Below are 17,856 nucleotides of genomic sequence, written 5' to 3' on the forward strand. Positions count from 1 at the left end.
AATGATGTCTGAAAGCCTTCTCTACAGGGCTAGGAATACAATTCTGATGATGAAAACGCATTTGATGAAATTCATATGTTTGTGATCACAAGTAAAAGTGAGGAATTTATAACTTATCTTCTGCACATTAGTCAACCTCTGGCAGTTGAAAAGATGCAGGTGTTCATTTGATCCTGTTTCTGTGTCAGAATGAAATCAAAACAGATATTTGTTTGACCCAGACTGACATCTAGAGGACGAAAGCAACAGTTGCATGTGTTTCCAACCTCCATCAGATGTCATCTGAATGGAGAGTGACCTAATGATTTGTTGTGCTTTTCAGAATTAGTGTTGGTATTTCTTCAGCTTAAGCATTCTTTAGCATTAACATTTTGCGTCTCACCCAAGGTTTCTAAACAAATTTGTTGCCAGTTACTCAAACATACTTGCTAAGGAGCTTGAACAATGATTATTTTATATTTAAAACCATAGCACTTTTCAATTATTTTGTTACAGTTTCATTTTTTTTTTTTTAATTTTCTGTTAATATTTTGAGTGAATAGTTTATGTTCCATGTGTTTTCTTTCTCTATTTCTATATTGACTTGTGTATATTTGTATTAATTTGTGTATTGTGTAAGGTATACACAGTGACTACTTACAAGTTGCCATGAAAGAGAAACCTATAGAAATTAAAGTTAGTAACTAACTAAACATTTTTTGTAAACAATTGTTTTACAATTTAGTGATTTACATTTTTTAAAAATTAATTAGTGAACCGTTTGATGTTTCTTTTCTTTACCCATACTGATTTTGTTTTAATTTGTGTATAAAAGAAAATTACATTATAATTAATAAGAAAAAAACCCAACTCAAAACTGAAAGGCCCATGGATGTATTAGAAAGGTCAAAGGTGAAAACGTTACGTAGTTTTTAGTCACATGACCGGAACAAAACAAACACGTGCTTCCTGTTTCTGCACGTTGCCTTTTTTTCCTCCAATAAACCTCCGCTGAGCTGTAAAGACACAGAAAAACAACAAATATGCCGAAAGCCAAGCAGTCAGCGAGGAGAAAGAAGTTTAATTACAACCAGGACCGGAAGAAACTGAAGAAACAGTTCATCAAGAAATACAACCCGAGGATAGAAAAGTAAGTAACGGCACGTTAGCATGTTAGCTAATGTTAGCTTACAGTGGACATGTTGACACCATGTAAGAGGAGTTTAACTGAGTTAAACGGTGTTTGTATGTAGTTTAGCTTTTTATATAGTGGTGTAAAACCTTTACTTAAGTAAAAGTTGAATAAGAAATTTAAAAAATACACTATTACAAGCAAAAGGGCAGAAGTATTGAAGTACTCGTGAAGTATGGTTCTCCTGACAGTGTTGTGTTTTTCATGATTTCATTTTTACAGGGACAGTGTACATTTATTTAACCTTTATTTAAACAGGAAAGGCCTTTGAGAGCAAGCTCTATTTACAAGGACGCCCTGATTATATTACAAATAATATATAAAGGCAAAACATGAGAAGTGTGTCCGATACTATAGTGCACATTATACACATAGCATAGCACAACATCTACCAGTCGAGGAAAACACATGCATTTGCTGTACTCTATGTCAGTCAGCAGAGATTTCAATTGATCGAAAGATATATGTGCATCTTATTTTAAGAGCTGCTGAAGGTTGTTCCAGTTTGGGGGGCTTAATTTATAAAAGCGAATCCAGTACTGACATAATGATATCTGAAAACCAAATAGTCTTGAGACCTAGTGCAGTGAGCCATCAGTCTGTACTTAAAAGACTCACAAGATACCCAGGAAGATTACCAAGAAGAGCTTTGTAAATGAATTGAATTCAGTGCTGTTTTCTTCTCAACTTCCCTTACACTATACCATGATGCATCCTGAAGTTATCCCCAGTTATAAATCTAAGGGCAGAGTGATCGACTGCATCAAGTGGCTTGAGAGTAGTGGCAGAAGAGTGTGTATAAATCACATCATAATCCAAAACAGATTAAGTGCTTGAACAATTTGTTTTCTGCAGTTCTGGGTCATACATGCATTGTTTCTGTAAAAACAAAAAAAGAAAAAACAAAGCAAAAACACACTAATTAAGATGCAACATTGTAATTATATAGTTCTGTTAGTAGATATTTTGTACACTACTGGGTAAACAATGCTGTTGCTGCATCACATCGTAACTATGTGTCAACCAAATGTAGTGCTGTAAAAAGTATATTTTCCCTATGAAATATAATGAAGTAAAAGTAAAAAGTAGTAGTATAAATATATGCTTATATGTTGAAAGGTTCAGTTTGATTGAATATTTGCCAAATGTATTTAAAGAAAGCTTTGCGTTGGAGTTTCTTATATTCCAAATTCTAAATTTTGACAAATGTTTTCATTTTTATTGTAAATGCATATTGGTTCCAATTATCGGTTATCGGTCTCATTAACTACTAATAACTGGCCCTCTGTCGACCCCCATTCTGTATATTTATAACAACAGTCAGAATCCACATAGAGTTATAAAAAAGTGTTTTTTATTGTTTGCAGACAAACAAGGTTTTCACTAGAAAGATCAAAGATGCTTCTTATTGGGTGTTACTTTTTTTACATGCTTGTTATTAGATGAATTACTGAAAAACACTTACTGGTGGATTGAGATATAGATAAAAAACTACAGAATCATGCTTTTTTTGGGTCATGCACATAGGAATCTGCTCCTGCAGAAACACTGTTCTGTGTTACATTTTTTTAAAAATAAAAAGTATTTATGTATAAATAGTTTTCATGTTTTAAATATAGTACAAAGCTAGGTAACAAAATAAAGAAGGTCTTGGGTTGAGGTATTATTTAAGGCAAGTTGCCTAATTCAAACCTAAATATCCAACATGATCATACATGCACTAATTATGAGTAATCTAGTTGTGTTGCATTACGTTGATGTCCAACTTGTCCTCTTGCTCAGTTCACAGATTCGAAATGCATGGGACGACAAGAAGTCCATGGCCAGGAACCTGCAGGAGATGGGTCTGACTTTTGATCCAAACCGCACGCTGCCAATAAAGAAGAAGGGCGTAAGTAACTGCTGTGGCTCTGTCGCGGTTTTATTTATCCGAAAGGGACTTCCTCAGAAAATTCACGCTTCCTCTAAACAGCACTACACGGTCAGCCCACTTTTCAATGATTTCTAAATCATTATTCATTGTCACATTTACCTCATTGCCTCAGTCAGATTCTCCGTCCTCACAGTGAACCACTGGGTAATTCTTTGTACTGAACAGTTTAAAAGAGACTCAGACTATAACTTAGAGTAAATGAACAGATTTACTACCTTATAAAACTTTGATATTTGTTTGCGAAAACAGGAAACTCAAAGGTCTTTTACTTTTTTTGACTACGAAGAGTCCGTTTTGAACAACAGTAACAATGCTTCTAGTAGTTCATTCCGATTTTCTTGGTGTTTTAGGGTCTTTGTTGGCAATATTTTACAATTCCACTTACATTATTTTAACGAATGCTGTGTCTGAAACAACCTGCTTCAGCCTGTAGACTGCAGCTGGTAAACAGAAGCTTCCTTCTGTTATGGAATTTTCTGCCATTTAACCCTTTGAAACCCGGATTAACTTCAGTTCTCATGTGTTGCGTTAAGACGTCTTTCACAAGCATTTAAACCTTGGTTTGCTTTATTTTGAAAACATGGGAGGAAAGGTAATTAGCAACTTGGCTAGGAATGTCCCAACTGAGATTACTGAAGTGATAAGAAAAATTACCTGGAAAAAAGAGAGAGAAAATCATTAGAAAACTAACTCAAAACTCGGAAAAAGTTATAGAAAACCATATTTATATATATTATAATTATGTATCTAAAATAATGTTTAAAAATATATTTTTTTGTGCTTATTGTCAGGTCATTTCCTTCTCTTCTTTTGGGAAAAAAAATCCAGTTCCAACAGTTTCTTGTCAACATTTTGGGTAATTTCTGGTAAAATTACTAATTTCCTTCTTTTTATGTTGAATGAAATCAGGGCAATTTGCTTAGGCTTCAAAGGGTTAAGTATCCACACACATTTCCCTGTTTTTCTCATCTACATAGCATACACCCCTTAAAAATGCTACGTGGAATAATGCAGACTCCACTTAACTCCACACTTACTGAGGGTGTAGGCGGCGACCTCTAGAAAGGATCAAAGCATATCAGTACGAATGAAATTAGGCCATGAGAGAGTTGTTATGGCAGATCTAATTTTAACTGAGTGCAGTTTGTGTGCAGTTGGGCCTTTTTGTTTTTGAAATGTCTCCATGTTCATTTTTCCTTTGAAATCTGACACTGGAGTCACTGACATTGATTTCAACAGCAACTCTGAAATGGTAAATTCATGTAGAGTCATCTAACAAGAATTACCGTAGAGTTGATAAAACAACATTCTTATTATTTAATAGAAATAAATAAATGTATCCAACAGGTCAGGGTTTTAAAACACTTGTGCTCGTGTAGTTTTCATTTGTGCCAGAAGGGAGCAGCAGAGTGTTGTTATAATGATTGAATATATCTTAAACCAGAAGAAATCCTCAAAACACACACACACACATTTCAGTTAAACTCATTAAATGTATTATTTGAAACACACATGGATAAAACTTGTTTGTGAGTCTATGAAATTTTGGATGCTGTCCTTTTTTTTTGTGCTTTGTAAATTAAGTTTCATTGTTCTCGCTGCCGCTCTCTGCTGCTGTGACAGTTTCACCCTGCGGGTAATTAAAGTTAATCTTGTCCTCTAGGCTGCAGCGTGTTTTCCACCAGCCTCAGACAGAGTTTCATTTAGTTAACTTATGACAGTGAGCGACCTGTAAATGATTAATTTTTTGCCCCCCTGGGCTCCGGAGCAAGAACAGTAACGCTATTGTTTCTTGAAATGACATCACTGATGAAAAATGTCATACCTGTCATGCAGCATTACAGAAGAAGATGGATGATCTGTTGAAAAGAAACATGTTTATCATCTTCGGTTAACCCAGAATTCAAACTGGCTGATGACTTCCATTGTTTCCTTCATATTGTGTTATTGTTCACACGTGTAGCTCCTCCGTGAAGAGAGAGAGACTAAAGCTCCCGGCGGCATTGTGACCAAGCCCTACGTTCTCAACCGTAAGTCATTTGTTGTGAAGACCTCAGCATGTAAAGTATTGTGCATATTGTGTTTATTTGAGATTTATCTTGTTATTCAGTATTTCTGCACCAACAGCTCCATGCTGATTTGTTACGTAGAACAGTTTGTAATCCAGCACACTAAAGTTTAAAAACTTAGATACTACTTTGATAGCATCTTCCACTTAAAGAGTAACTTTGATATTATCAAACCTGGTACCTATTTTCCCATGTTTTCTTGTCATAATGACTAATGGAGACAACAGTTTTTGAAATTGGTCCACTATTGAGCACGAGCACTGCACATGACAGCTGTGAAAAAAGCTGCAATGTAACCATGGAGGGGATTTGTGCACTATCAATTTATGTCCCTTAAAAGTGCTTATTTTTGCCACTGACGGGTTCAGATTGTCATTTTAAGTGCCAACATCATGGAAAGGACCCTACTGAAAACCCTTTTTTTTAGGAGTAAGATCCTTTTGTTTGACCAGAAACGACCCCAAAATTGCTAAACCTACCAAACTCGATATAAATAAACAGTAATTTTATCGCCGTGAAACACACTTCAATCAAAGTCAACAGCATCAAAATAAAACTCACAATAACCATCTTTGTTCGTCTTCCTGCTGTTCCACCAATCACCAACTCTGGTTTGCTTAAAATAAACCCTTAATTAATCCAGTTAGATGTAATAATATGCTGGCTCCATGGACTCTAAAATTGCTGTTTATTTAAACAGACTCTGGTAGGTTTGGCAATAAAATAACAGTCTTTTGTTGATCCACACACCAGGGAAATTCACTTGTTACAGCAGCTCAGTGCACATTAAAAATAGAATAAAAAACATAAAAAAGGAGAATATAAAGTACAAAAATATAGAAAATGAGAATTTAGATATAAAAATAGAATAAAAATATAAAAAATGAGAATATAAATTACAAAAATATAGAAAAGGAGAATAAAGATATAAAAACTAGATTTAACAGCTATCAGCAGACTATACACTATAGACTATATACATTATTGTGCAATCTTTAAACAGTATTGCAAGTTATTGCAGAAACTATGTACAATATTGAACAATATACAGTATTGCACTGATTTGCATCCTGGAATAGATTTAAAATAGAGAGTGCAGATGATTAATGGCTGAGGATTTCGAATGACAGACCAAAAGCAAGCAGTGCTGCATAATTGTGAATAATGTCAAATAGCAGACAGCAATGGCTATTGTGGGGCTGTTTCTGGTTAAGCAAACACAATCTTAAAATTTGCACGAAAGTCTACCTCTGTAGGGATCTTTTCCTTGGTGTTATCAGAATAATAATTGAGTTTGTAAATGGCAAAAACAAGCACTTTCAGTGGATATACATTGGAGATGCACAAGTGCTCCAAGTGGTCACATTGCAGCCTCTTTTAATGCTGCAGCACTCTCACTTAATACTGGACCAAAATCAAAAATGGTTGTAGCCATTACACGCTTAGACATAAAAATATGAGACAATAGGACCCAGGTTCAAAAACACAGAAGTTACCATTTAAACACAATTTTGCATCTCAAAGGTCGTCAGAGTTAGTGTGTGTGTGTGAGAGAGAACTTGAACCTGAGTGAATTCCCTGAAAGCAGTTTTTCTGTTGAAATGTATTGCTTTCATTGAGAACGCTCACTGCAGTTCCGCAATGTCATTTTTCCTTCACTTTATGTCACCACTATTGATAGTTGCCTTTTCACATGAAGGCTGTTTCACGCCCCCTCCAAGGATCTTTTCTTTTCATTCAGCTGGACACTCGATGTGATTTCAGCCCAATTAGACCAATTTGACTGAAAGCAGAGCTTCACTCTTCCAATATGCTTTTGTTATTATGCTCAGTTGCACAGAAACTCAGAGGAGTCGGCCTTCAGCAGCAGCTGCTCTGGATTTCAGCGCTGAATGACTTTTATTCCTCCAGTAACACCGGCGGTGCTTTAAACGCTGTGTTGAATATTTCATTTTAGAGAGACTGTATGAAATGGTTTGCATATTTTGTTTCAGTTTTATCATTCATGTTCATGCCCTTGTCTTCTCACAAAAATAAAACAGCTAAAATAGGAAAGAAAAAAACAATGAAACATTGAAAGCTAAGAAGATGGAAATATGTGATGAATCTTCAGGCCTCTTAGATTTGTTTTATGTCCTGATTTGTCTTCGTGTTTTTGTGGGTTTGAGCAGAGCTGGAGGAGGAAGCAAGTCGTCCAGAGAAAGACACCAAGACATTATCATCTGACCTGATTGAGTACGCTCAGTACATGATCCGAGAACACGGCGACAACTTTAAGGTAAGAGCAGGAACTGAAAACCTGAAATTGCCTTAGACCATGTTGCCACAGTAACAATGCTGTGAGATTTAGTCCAGTGTTTATATTGAGTACAGTTAACTGTCTACAGTTTTTTTCAAAGCTTACTTTTCAGATTGATTCTCTACCTTTTACGCATCCATTGGTTTCCTCTGATTTCTGTGCGAACAATCTGTCTGCGGAGACTTGAAACCTGTTGGATATAAATTATTCACAGCACCCCAGTGAATTAATGACTAACACATCAGATGAGATTATTACACTTTTATGGGGAAAAAAACCCTCGGAGAAAGACTGTCATCCAGAAAAGGCCGCATATGTAATAGAGGCCGCCAGAAGTATTTGAAAGTTGAAGGCAATTTCTAGCTTTTATTAACATTTACTCAGAACAAAAATCTTTCATAAGGATTCAGCAAATACGATTTTAAAGAGTAACTGAACCCCAGAGTTTTGGCTGACGTGCCTCTACCCTGAAAATGAAGAGTATCAACATGCATGCCGGCATGCTGTGTGAAGGAGTGGAGGGAGGAGAAAGGGGTTTGATGGGGACAAAGCGTAGAGAGAGAGCGCAAAGTGTCATACCATGGAAGCCACACCCACCGTGGCGGGGGCTGGCTGTAGGTGCCACTCCATACAAACAAGGGCTGAAACGCTAACAAAATGCCTTTAGCTGGCTAAAAACACTAGACACCAGCAAGTCAGATGTATGTTGGAGCACCTTCTGCGATTCCCAACCGCTGTTCTTTACTTCTTTCCCTATCTGACTGTCGCACGTCATCGGGATCACATGACTGAAAACAAGCTATATAGACAGTAAAAACAAACCTCCTCCACAGAGGGCATGAATCTGAATCTGAATGTTTCTGGAGCGCTAGTTTACCCTTAAACAGAGTCAGGCTTATTGTTTCCCCGCCTCCAGTCTTTGGCTGCATGTGGTAGTTTCAAGTATATTCCACAGACATAAGGATGATAAAGATTTTCTCATCTAAAGCCATGTTGCTTTTTCCCACAATGCTACTGCCCTACGACCTCAACGCATAACATCACATTTCCCACAAAGCCCTCAACTATACTGGTTACACTCTACGCTAGGTAAAGTGTCTCTGAGAAACATTTTTATCAAACTTCTAACAGTTTTTTAACACCTTATTTAGTACCTTTTAAATCACTTTTTAATGACATTATGAACTTATATGGTTATGAATTTAGAACTGAAACATATATAATAAACTCATTTGTGAAAGTGTCTCTTGAGACATGAACAGCGGATTTCCCTTAATGTTAAATTATTCTTCAGAACTAAGCGTAGTGGATGGCTGAGTGATCAATTGGTACAAAGAAAAAAAACGCACCACACACAACTTAACCTCATTACCAGGATGAGGTTAATTTGAGGCTTACTTTGACCTGCTGGAGGTTTTATATGAGGCATCAAGGTTCAGTACTCACCGGCTGGACTTGGTTTGCATGTCTGGGAAATATTTGAGAAAACAGTTTCCGTGATGGTGCATTCAAGGACACCGTGGCGTCTGAGATATGAGGGCTGGCTGCCAAGGTCTAAAAAGCTTTCTTTGTACTGTCCTGGACGCGCTCAGTGGCTGTGGAGAAAACTTAATTTGTCAGTTGAATATTCTTCTTTTGATGATAACAGTGTTTGCTTTACTCGAAAAGTTTTTAGACAAAGCTGCACATCTGAAGGACAAGTACAGTTTCAGCCGCATGATCTACTTTCCTAACAGCTGACTTTTTTTTTTCTTTTCATAACTTGAGATTGAAGGGACACACTGGTGCACGTTACGGAGAGCTTAGTGTGTTTTTAGTTTTTTATTGCTCAGAGCAGCGAGTGACAGAAATCTAAATTACTTGAGCGTTTATCAGTAAAGTGCCTCATTCAAATGGATTTTCAACAGTTGCTTTAAATGGGACTGAGTCATCACTGGGAGCACTGCCAAGTCACAGTCTGTCAATAACAGAGGATATTGTGTGTGTGTGTGTGTGTGTGTGTGTGTGTGTGTGTGTGTGTGTGTGCGCGTGCACAGTTTTTGGGCATTAAAATATCCTACAATAGAAAATATTGCTATATTCCTGCGGTCTTTTATAACTTTTATCTTTCTAAGTAAAACATAAAATAATGAATACATTGACATGCCAACACTAAGCATGCTGACAAACAAAAACACTGAGAGGAAATTCACACAAGGATTGATTGCAGCTTTTGCGGCCACTAAACCTGCATAAATACAACAAAAGAAACTATGTAATTCTTGAAGCATCCACAAAGGGTGTAATGCACCTTTAACTGCACTGCCTAGCAAATTGCATCTTGGTGTTCCCATGCTGTTTGCACATATTTAAATTAGGTAAATGGTATTTGCCCCTGAATGTTATATGCTAAATGTCAACATGCTAGGTAATGTTAGTGTACATGTCAATGTTTTAGGTGCAAGCATGTTAACATGCAAATTGTACTTTCTGAGCAAGTAAGTTGTGTGCGTTGTCACTCATTTGACTCATGTTTTAGTCAATTACAGCAGAACTTCAGACAAAAAAGCAAAGAGTTTGTGACATTGCGTTCTACTTGTAACCCAGAATTTACAAAACCGTAATGAGTGGGGATCCAGAGACTGAGTGCGTGACCTTTATGCTGCAAGTTTACACAGATATATTGATTAACAGTCGAGTGTTAGAATTTGAATACATTTGTATTTTGAGGATGTGTAGAGGGGGTGTTTGAGACTGAACATGGTGCTCAATCACTCTTAAAGAGTAGGATTAAAAATTTTAAGAAATTAAGCCAAATCTAGCAAGTCAATGTAGAGCTGAGCTTGACCAACCCAATTTGAGATGCCACCACGCAGACAGTAAGCCCTTTGGATTTATGTAACAACATGACATTTCATCTGGAACCACCCTCAGGACAAACATTACACATTTTGCCCCACTTGTGATAAAACAAATTATTGTACTTTTTCAAGGAAACTTGTTACAACAGTCTGTAAGGAGTCTTACATAAATACACAAGTATACAAAGACATTATACACCAAGCCAGAGCTATATGTAAGACATCAGATACAGTGGTGGGTGGAGTGTTGTTAGCCTTTATCAGTAACTGTCATGGAGATGTATCTAAGTATCATAGTATTGAAAGTATATGGTGATATTTGAGACATAGACAGTCAGATAAAAATCTTAAAATATTCACAATGTGTCAATATTTTAATTCAAACATTATTTCTGTTTTCTGGTAGTTTTTACAGATTTTAGTTCTTGTCACAATTTGTGGTTCATAACACCAGCAACAGTTAAATTTACAACAAGGAAGTAACTTTTAAGAAACTTGTTTCTCAGTTTCCACACTGTCTGACAAGTTAATCTTACTTAATCTTGTAAACAGATTGCCTTGAAAAAGAAAAGAAAATATGACAATTAATCTTGTTTTATGTTTACTTTATATCTTATTGTTAAGTTTACTTGAAATTGAACTGTATTTACTTTGGTGAAGTTGTTGCAACTTAAAAATGACAATTTAAATTACCTCGTTTTTGTTAGCATCTTCCGTAAACCAAGTTCATCTGACTTAACTTGATCTTGACAAAGAGGATTTTGCCAACGATTAGTTTGGGAGATATGGAAGTTCTGTTTGGTTGCTAAAAGTTGTAAAGATTGATTTAATTAAACTTGTCATACTTAAGTTGCAACAACTTCACAAAATTCAGTAAATAGTTCTAAATCTTAAGAAAACTTAATTATATATAAGGTAAACATAAAATAACACTAATAGTTACATATACTTAGATTTTTCCAAGCAATCAGTTTCCTAGATTTAAGAAGTAAAATCAACTTGTCAGATTTTACAGTGCAGTAGCTGTCCAAAAATACAGGACTATTTTTCTTGTTTTAACCAAACTGACCATCCTGTTCTTTCCTCTCCCTGCAGGCGATGGCCAGGGACGAGAAGAACTATTATCAGGACACACCTAAGCAGATCAAGAGGAAAATAAACGAGTATAAGCGCTGCCACCCAGAGCACTATGACGCCTTCATCAGCTCACTAAGTGCTCCACAGCCGATGGTCCAGTAAGGGGATTGTCGAAGGTGATCTGAACTTAATATCATTCTTTGTATCAGGATTTTATTCTGGAGAGACTGTCTGCAGTGCCAACAGGATGGAAGACCAGTGTGAGGACTGTAGATGCACCATCCACAATCAGAATATCCTACAGTGACAGGAAGTGGAGATGTCCTGGAGGAGTGAAGGTTGAGCTCTGCTTCTGTGACTTGTTAAGGACCATTCAGGAGCTTTCTGTAACTGTCAAGATTTCCTCCTTTAATTTTTCTCCTTTTTGTTTATGTTGATCTTAGCTTATGAATATCAAACGCAGTTGACTGAGATGTATTTTTAATGTATCATTTAAATACCTTGAAGCTCGTTTTGCAGATGTGTTTTTTCTTTCTCTGGGATAAAAAGTATCCCTGCATTCACACTGGGGAGTTTTCTTATGTTTACAGGCTTTTTCATGTTTTCCTGATCAGCGCACAGGACGTTTCAGATCTTCAGTTAAAGCATCAGATGTTGATGTCTTAAAGTTGTCTCTGCAGCTTCGTGTTTTTAACTGCACTGGGGATGTGTGCAGTTTTGCTTGAAAACAAGTTTCCAGCTGCAATAAAACACAGAAAGTTCCATTGATAACACAGTTATCCAATAGACTGAACAACATGGTGGCGTATGAAAGACCATTTTTCTTCTAATTTAGTGTGTAAGTATGAAATGGAATCAATATGTGCCCAGTTTTATTTTATTTGGCTTAAACTCACCAAAGGTAAATTTTGTTGCCATGAAAAAATACTTTTCTGCAATGGTAAGAACAATCTTTTGCCCTTTTTTCTTGCATTTAAAAGAAAACAGATACATATTACTTTAATCCTTAGTGGAAGAATTTGAGGTTTGGAATTTGCCGTAACTCTTGTGAAATAGTTTTCTCAAAATGGTGTTGGTGTGAAGTACCTATAGCCCAGAGTTTAAACACAAAACAAATATGGTTTAGTGTTTTCTGGAGCGTCTAAAAGAGTTATTGTTGACTTAGTGGAAACAGAAGAAGGAGAAAAACAGGATGATTCTAGGGAGAGCACAAAAAATTGACCATGAACAGGTCATAAAAACACTTAAAAAAGCTTTGAGCTAACAGATGAATCTTATGTTTCTCAGAAAATCAACTATCACCATGGTAGCTTTTGAAAGAAGCAAGAAATGCTGTGAGCATAGTATTCACAGAAGACCGGGCGTAGAGACGGGTTTACAGGATTATTGTGGTGTTATTTCATATTTGTCTTAATCTTACTGAATCCCATGAGAGGACCAAAACCAACAATGTGTTCGTCTATCTCTCAGAACATATCTACTTTGTGTGTGGCTTTCAGCTACAAGCCCAATGGTTCCTACTGAAGATATAAATCTTTAAAAACATTTGAAAATGTATGGATTCAATTTTTTACAAAAGGGCTCATTAACTTCCTTAAACAACTTTAGTTTTGTATTAAACTATAGGATATGGCCCATTTGTTTGGGACTATTCTATTACACATTTTGTGCTCTACTACAGTGGTTCCAAATGTTTTTGGCTCATCAGCCATTAGAAGCAATGTCTGTTTTTGACCCTGGAGCACCGGTTACAGATGTCGTTGAGTTGTGACTTTATGTTGTTCTTGTTTGAGTGTAATTTTAGAGGCCTAAAGAATGGAAATGGTCAAATAATTCTTGGTTATCATTGAACCCCTCAGATTTATTTGTGCTACCTTCTTATCCCTCATTGCTGTTTTTGCAATGGTTTATGACCAGATTTACCTTTCAAAGTTGTGTAAATGTTTACCCTTCCAGAGCTCATATTGCCCCTTCTCGAAAGGAACCTACATAAAGTTAAAAATATCTTTTAAAATCTCTTAACTTATATGTCGACGCAGTACTAAAGGTGCACTGGCTCATTTAACCCCAGCTGTCTCCATTTTGGTGGAAGTAAACAAGCAACTCTTACTGTAGTTGCATCTCGCTAGAACATGTGATGCATGCAAAGTATTGCGCTGCTTTTGTGGAGAAATATGTGCTCCAGTTGAACCTACCACTTGTGAAATATAATTTGAAAATGCAGCTGCTAAATGTCACTTGAACCTCTCAACCAAATTTTGTGTAGTTTTAATAGATGTCTTTGTACCTAAAAAAATCAAAACTATATAAGATAAAATGCAACATCTAGAAGCCTTTTTACCATTATTTACTTATTTATTTACTTTTTTCTCCTTGAAATCTGTATACACTGTCACACTATAACATTTTCTGATTCTTAGCCAATAATGCACCGTCCAAGCTTCATGCAGGCGGCAGTTTTTATTTTAGGAATATTAAATCCACATTTCTGCTTAATTTGTTTGTTTTGCCAGAAAATCCTCCAGATGTTGAAACAACTCTTGGCGTCAGTTAACAAACTCCAAAACTGGAAATGAATTCGACACTTGCAGCAAAACAAATGCTTCATCATTTGGAAAACTGTGCTTGCATTGATGGCTCTGGGGGAGAAAACTGTGTGAAGTAAACAACAGAGGCAAGTTTGACAGGGAGATGGAAACATACATCACTTCTGAGGGAGCATCCAATTTAAATGTCAGCAATAAAGCTGGTGGAAGCAGCTTAAGTGAAAAGCACTGCATGTGTCTCTGCCCATGCAGTGACTGTTATTATTCTGTACATTTTGTACATTCAACTATGCCGACTATAGAACATGTATGTACACCGAGTCACGTCATCTTAGCTTGACTCATTTGTACTCTTGGAGTGTGTTCCCATGACTGCAGAGTAATGGTGAGGAATAACAAAGCAGATAACGGGTGATTATAACTGAAGTGAATATAACATTTTTCTTGTCTTTCTTTTTCTCTTTTCTAAACTCTCTTTCTCTGTATTCCTATAGCTTTTATTCAAACACCTACGGCACCAATGTCAGAGTTAAAGTGACAAGTTTTTCTCAAGGATGTTCATTTATAATAGAACTTTTAGAATTTTCTTTTGGTGAAGAATCCAGTTTAATTGACATTTAGCACCGAAACCTGCGCTTAGAGACACAGATGGGGACCAAAACAGGGTCCAAAACAGGGCCATTTGCTATAGGGTTTCAATTAGATACAGAGGAGATTGCCGAATAGGTATAAAAACGTTTTCATTCCTCTATTAGTGATTCTCCTAAACTCCGTCATGACATAAGAAGGGTGTAAAATGAGGGGTAGTGCTTCATGTGTTTGAATGCACTTTATGTCTGCACTAGTCTGTGCACTTCTGCACTATATATGTGTGTGTGTGTGTGTGTGTGTGTGTGTGTGTGTACTTTTATGTGGCAGCCTTTATGTCAAAGAAAAAATTCCTGATAGGGACATATAAAGTGATCTTGAATTTATGAAATCAAACAAAAGGCGACAGTCTGAGCTTTAGCATTGGATCTCAGTGGATCACGGATAAAAATGAGTAACTATGAGGTCACAAAACTGAGGTTGTATTGTGATTACATAGAGTGGAATAGGTCAACCGAAGAAACCTCAAATGTGCACTTTATTGCATATTTTACAAACATAGCCTAAAATAAGTTAAATCAAATGTATCTGATGAGATTAATAACAGCTAAATAACATAAACTGACATTGTGACATTGTAAATGCAGTGAGTGTACCAAATTTCATGGTTAAAGTTAACACATCTAAGTAATGTGGAAGATGTCATCTTTCATCTATATGTATGTATGCATGTATATACTTCGATTTTTTTTCAACTACTGGTCATCCGATTGACAACACACTTGGCGTGTGTATTGCTGAGGATCCAAGGAAATGCAGTGTTAAGTGTGAACTCTTGGGTCTATAGGACATATTATTAGTAGTGCATTGTGTACACACTGTGTAGTTTATTGAAAAGGGACCACCAAATGGCATGCGGAGAGACCGGAGATGTTACGTTGTAGCATATTGAAACATTTCAAACATCAGCGAGGTCTCACAAGGTTCAGTTTTAGGACCAGTGCTATTCACCATTTGTATAAATGATATAGTTTTGTCTTTGCAAAACTGTAATGTTCACCTTTATGCAGATGATACTATTTTATTCTGTTGGGCTGACATTGTAAATTGGCTATGGAAAACCTGCAGCTTTTTTTCATTGCTTTGCAAGCTGCACTTATAAATCTTAAACTTGTATTAAATGCAGATTAAACCTGATATATGATGTTCTCCAGAGCCAAAAACATTAACCTCAGTACTCTCAAAATCTGTACTTTTAATGGTAGGATCATTGAGGGAATCCCACATTATTAATATTTAGGCACCTGGATTTATGACAAATTTTCCTTCAAACCATGTATTGATGCACTAACAACACTTTTTAAAATGATTTTTACATTACTTTATTTACAGTGACTAATATTGTACATTTTAAATCATTTGTTTTCTGTCTTTATTTATGTGTGCAAGTCTCTCGAAAATGAGATTTCAGTCTCAGTGGGACTTACCCGATTAAATAAAGGCTTGTCAATACTGGAGGCTGAGCAATTGGCCTGCTCTTAACAGGCCTGTTTTGAACGACACTACACTATTTGTAGCTAAAAACTTAAAAAAAAACCGACCTCATGGTGGCACTAGAGTAACACTCATGGGAATCACTAAGTAGGCTAGACTCATTGTCTGGGAACCATGGATGTTTGTACTAAATGTAAAGGCAATTAATCAAATAATCATTGAGATGTTTTACTTAAAACCAAAACTCAACCTCACTAAAGGGAAAATCATTAGGATTGATACTCTGGAGACTACGAATGCCTGTACAATCTGTCATAGTTGACAAATCACTTTAACAGTCTGGTAAACAAACTTACGAGTCACATGGTAAAACAAAGACACATACAGTAATTCCATGCATGTGTCATGAACCTTGAGCTCATTATCTTTATGGTCTTGTATTGTGGTTTCAGATTATCTGCTGCACAAGTAAACAGCAAAACTATAGTTTGACCTATGTGTTCTGTGTCTGCTCTTGTTAGTCATTTACAGCCTCATTCCACTGAATAACTCAAGTTCCTGCAGAGTCACGTGTTTGAACATCGAAAACACACCCTCGGCACGTTCGGGAGGGAGGGGCGGAAACTTCATCAGCACAAGTATTTGAAGACTGAGGGCAGAGTGGAGGTATGTGAGGTATGATTGCTCAGTGAGTCACTCCAGCCATGGTTGTTTTCTTGAATATGGTGTTTAGGAGTTATCCAGTATATATAAAGTTTTACTTCTACTGAATTCACTACCACAGATGTTCCTCAATATCTAAACACGTGGGGAAAAGCTTGTATGCTATAACTGGTTGATGGTAACCATGAAATATCTCAGAAACAATTAGATGGCTTACCCCAGAAAACATAGTCTAGTAACTAAATTGGAAAAGCTAAAGTTTTACCCAAGCGCAACAATGTAGAGCTGAGCCTAACAAGCTGAATCTGAAGTGTCCCAATCTCGGAACCCATCAGCTATTGGTCTGACAACAATAAGCCTCTGAGGGCAAGGGACGACAACTCAGGATTATCCAGTGTAGCCAGCACATATGTGAGCCAAGACTTCCTCTTCTGGGCATTGTTCGTTTTGGTTTATCTCTGTAAAGGGATATCTCCATATGAATGCAGATACATTTTTAGAAAAGCTCATATAAAGCTATCTAATATTCAGACATAGTTGGGTTCCACGATTGCATTTTCAGCCAGTGTCTTCCGCCTCTCCACACAGATTCGTGATTGGTTAATACTAGTTGGACTCCAAATGGACTACAGCTTGACACCAAAACACTTGGGATACTAAAATCCCATCACCTATGCAGAATTCTATTTAGAAATGTCACTAAAATGGCCATCATAACAAATTTGCTCTTTCCTCTGGTGCCTCCCTCGGAACAAACTTTACATATACCGTATTTGCAGTGGACAGGACTTTAAGACTATGATGCATGTTGACAGCAGGTTTTCCATCGGTAAAATGCTTCTCAAGATCTGCAGTCTGAACACATAAAGGCTGCAGGGCAACCTTGTTTAAGTTATGACCCTTTAAACATCAAATTGTAAGATTAACATCGTTACAGTGGCACTAACACCTTGTATCCCTGCTAGAGTGATATTATTCTCTCACCCAGCAGAGAAACATGTAACACTTTAAATGTCAACAGTTGAAACACGGTAATAATCCAATCTAGCGGGTTTCACTTAACATCACGACATTATGAATCATGTATTTCATTTTTGATTCTCATTGCCAGTCCCATGGCTTTTCAAGATGACAAGCTTTCATTTACAAGCTTTGAGTTTTCGTGCTGACTGAGTC

General features: G+C 36.6%; 1 protein-coding gene across 1 annotated transcript; it reads left to right on the forward strand.

Moving 5' to 3' along the window:
* Nucleotides 1–949: 949 nt before the first annotated feature.
* nop16 (NOP16 nucleolar protein homolog (yeast)) lies at nt 950–11,899 on the forward strand. Its single transcript, XM_042498561.1, has 5 exons — nt 950–1,129; nt 2,954–3,062; nt 5,068–5,134; nt 7,345–7,451; nt 11,408–11,899. Exons 1-5 carry the CDS (start codon nt 1,023–1,025, stop codon nt 11,549–11,551), a joined length of 534 nt encoding a protein of 177 aa, XP_042354495.1. The 5' UTR covers nt 950–1,022; the 3' UTR covers nt 11,552–11,899.
* Nucleotides 11,900–17,856: the final 5,957 nt, after the last annotated feature.

This window comes from Plectropomus leopardus, chromosome 13, assembly GCF_008729295.1.
Source record: "Plectropomus leopardus isolate mb chromosome 13, YSFRI_Pleo_2.0, whole genome shotgun sequence".
NCBI classification, from domain to species: Eukaryota; Metazoa; Chordata; class Actinopteri; order Perciformes; family Serranidae; genus Plectropomus; species Plectropomus leopardus.

Bases quoted from the DNA above. Each gene is read 5' to 3' on its own strand.
- nop16 (XM_042498561.1), top strand. From the start codon at position 1,023: ATGCCGAAAGCCAAGCAGTCAGCGAGGAGAAAGAAGTTTAATTACAAC. The intron at 1,130-2,953 runs GTAAGTAACGGC...CCTCTTGCTCAG, and splicing joins TACAACCCGAGGATAGAAAA to TTCACAGATTCGAAATGCAT. The intron at 3,063-5,067 runs GTAAGTAACTGC...TCACACGTGTAG, and splicing joins TGCCAATAAAGAAGAAGGGC to CTCCTCCGTGAAGAGAGAGA.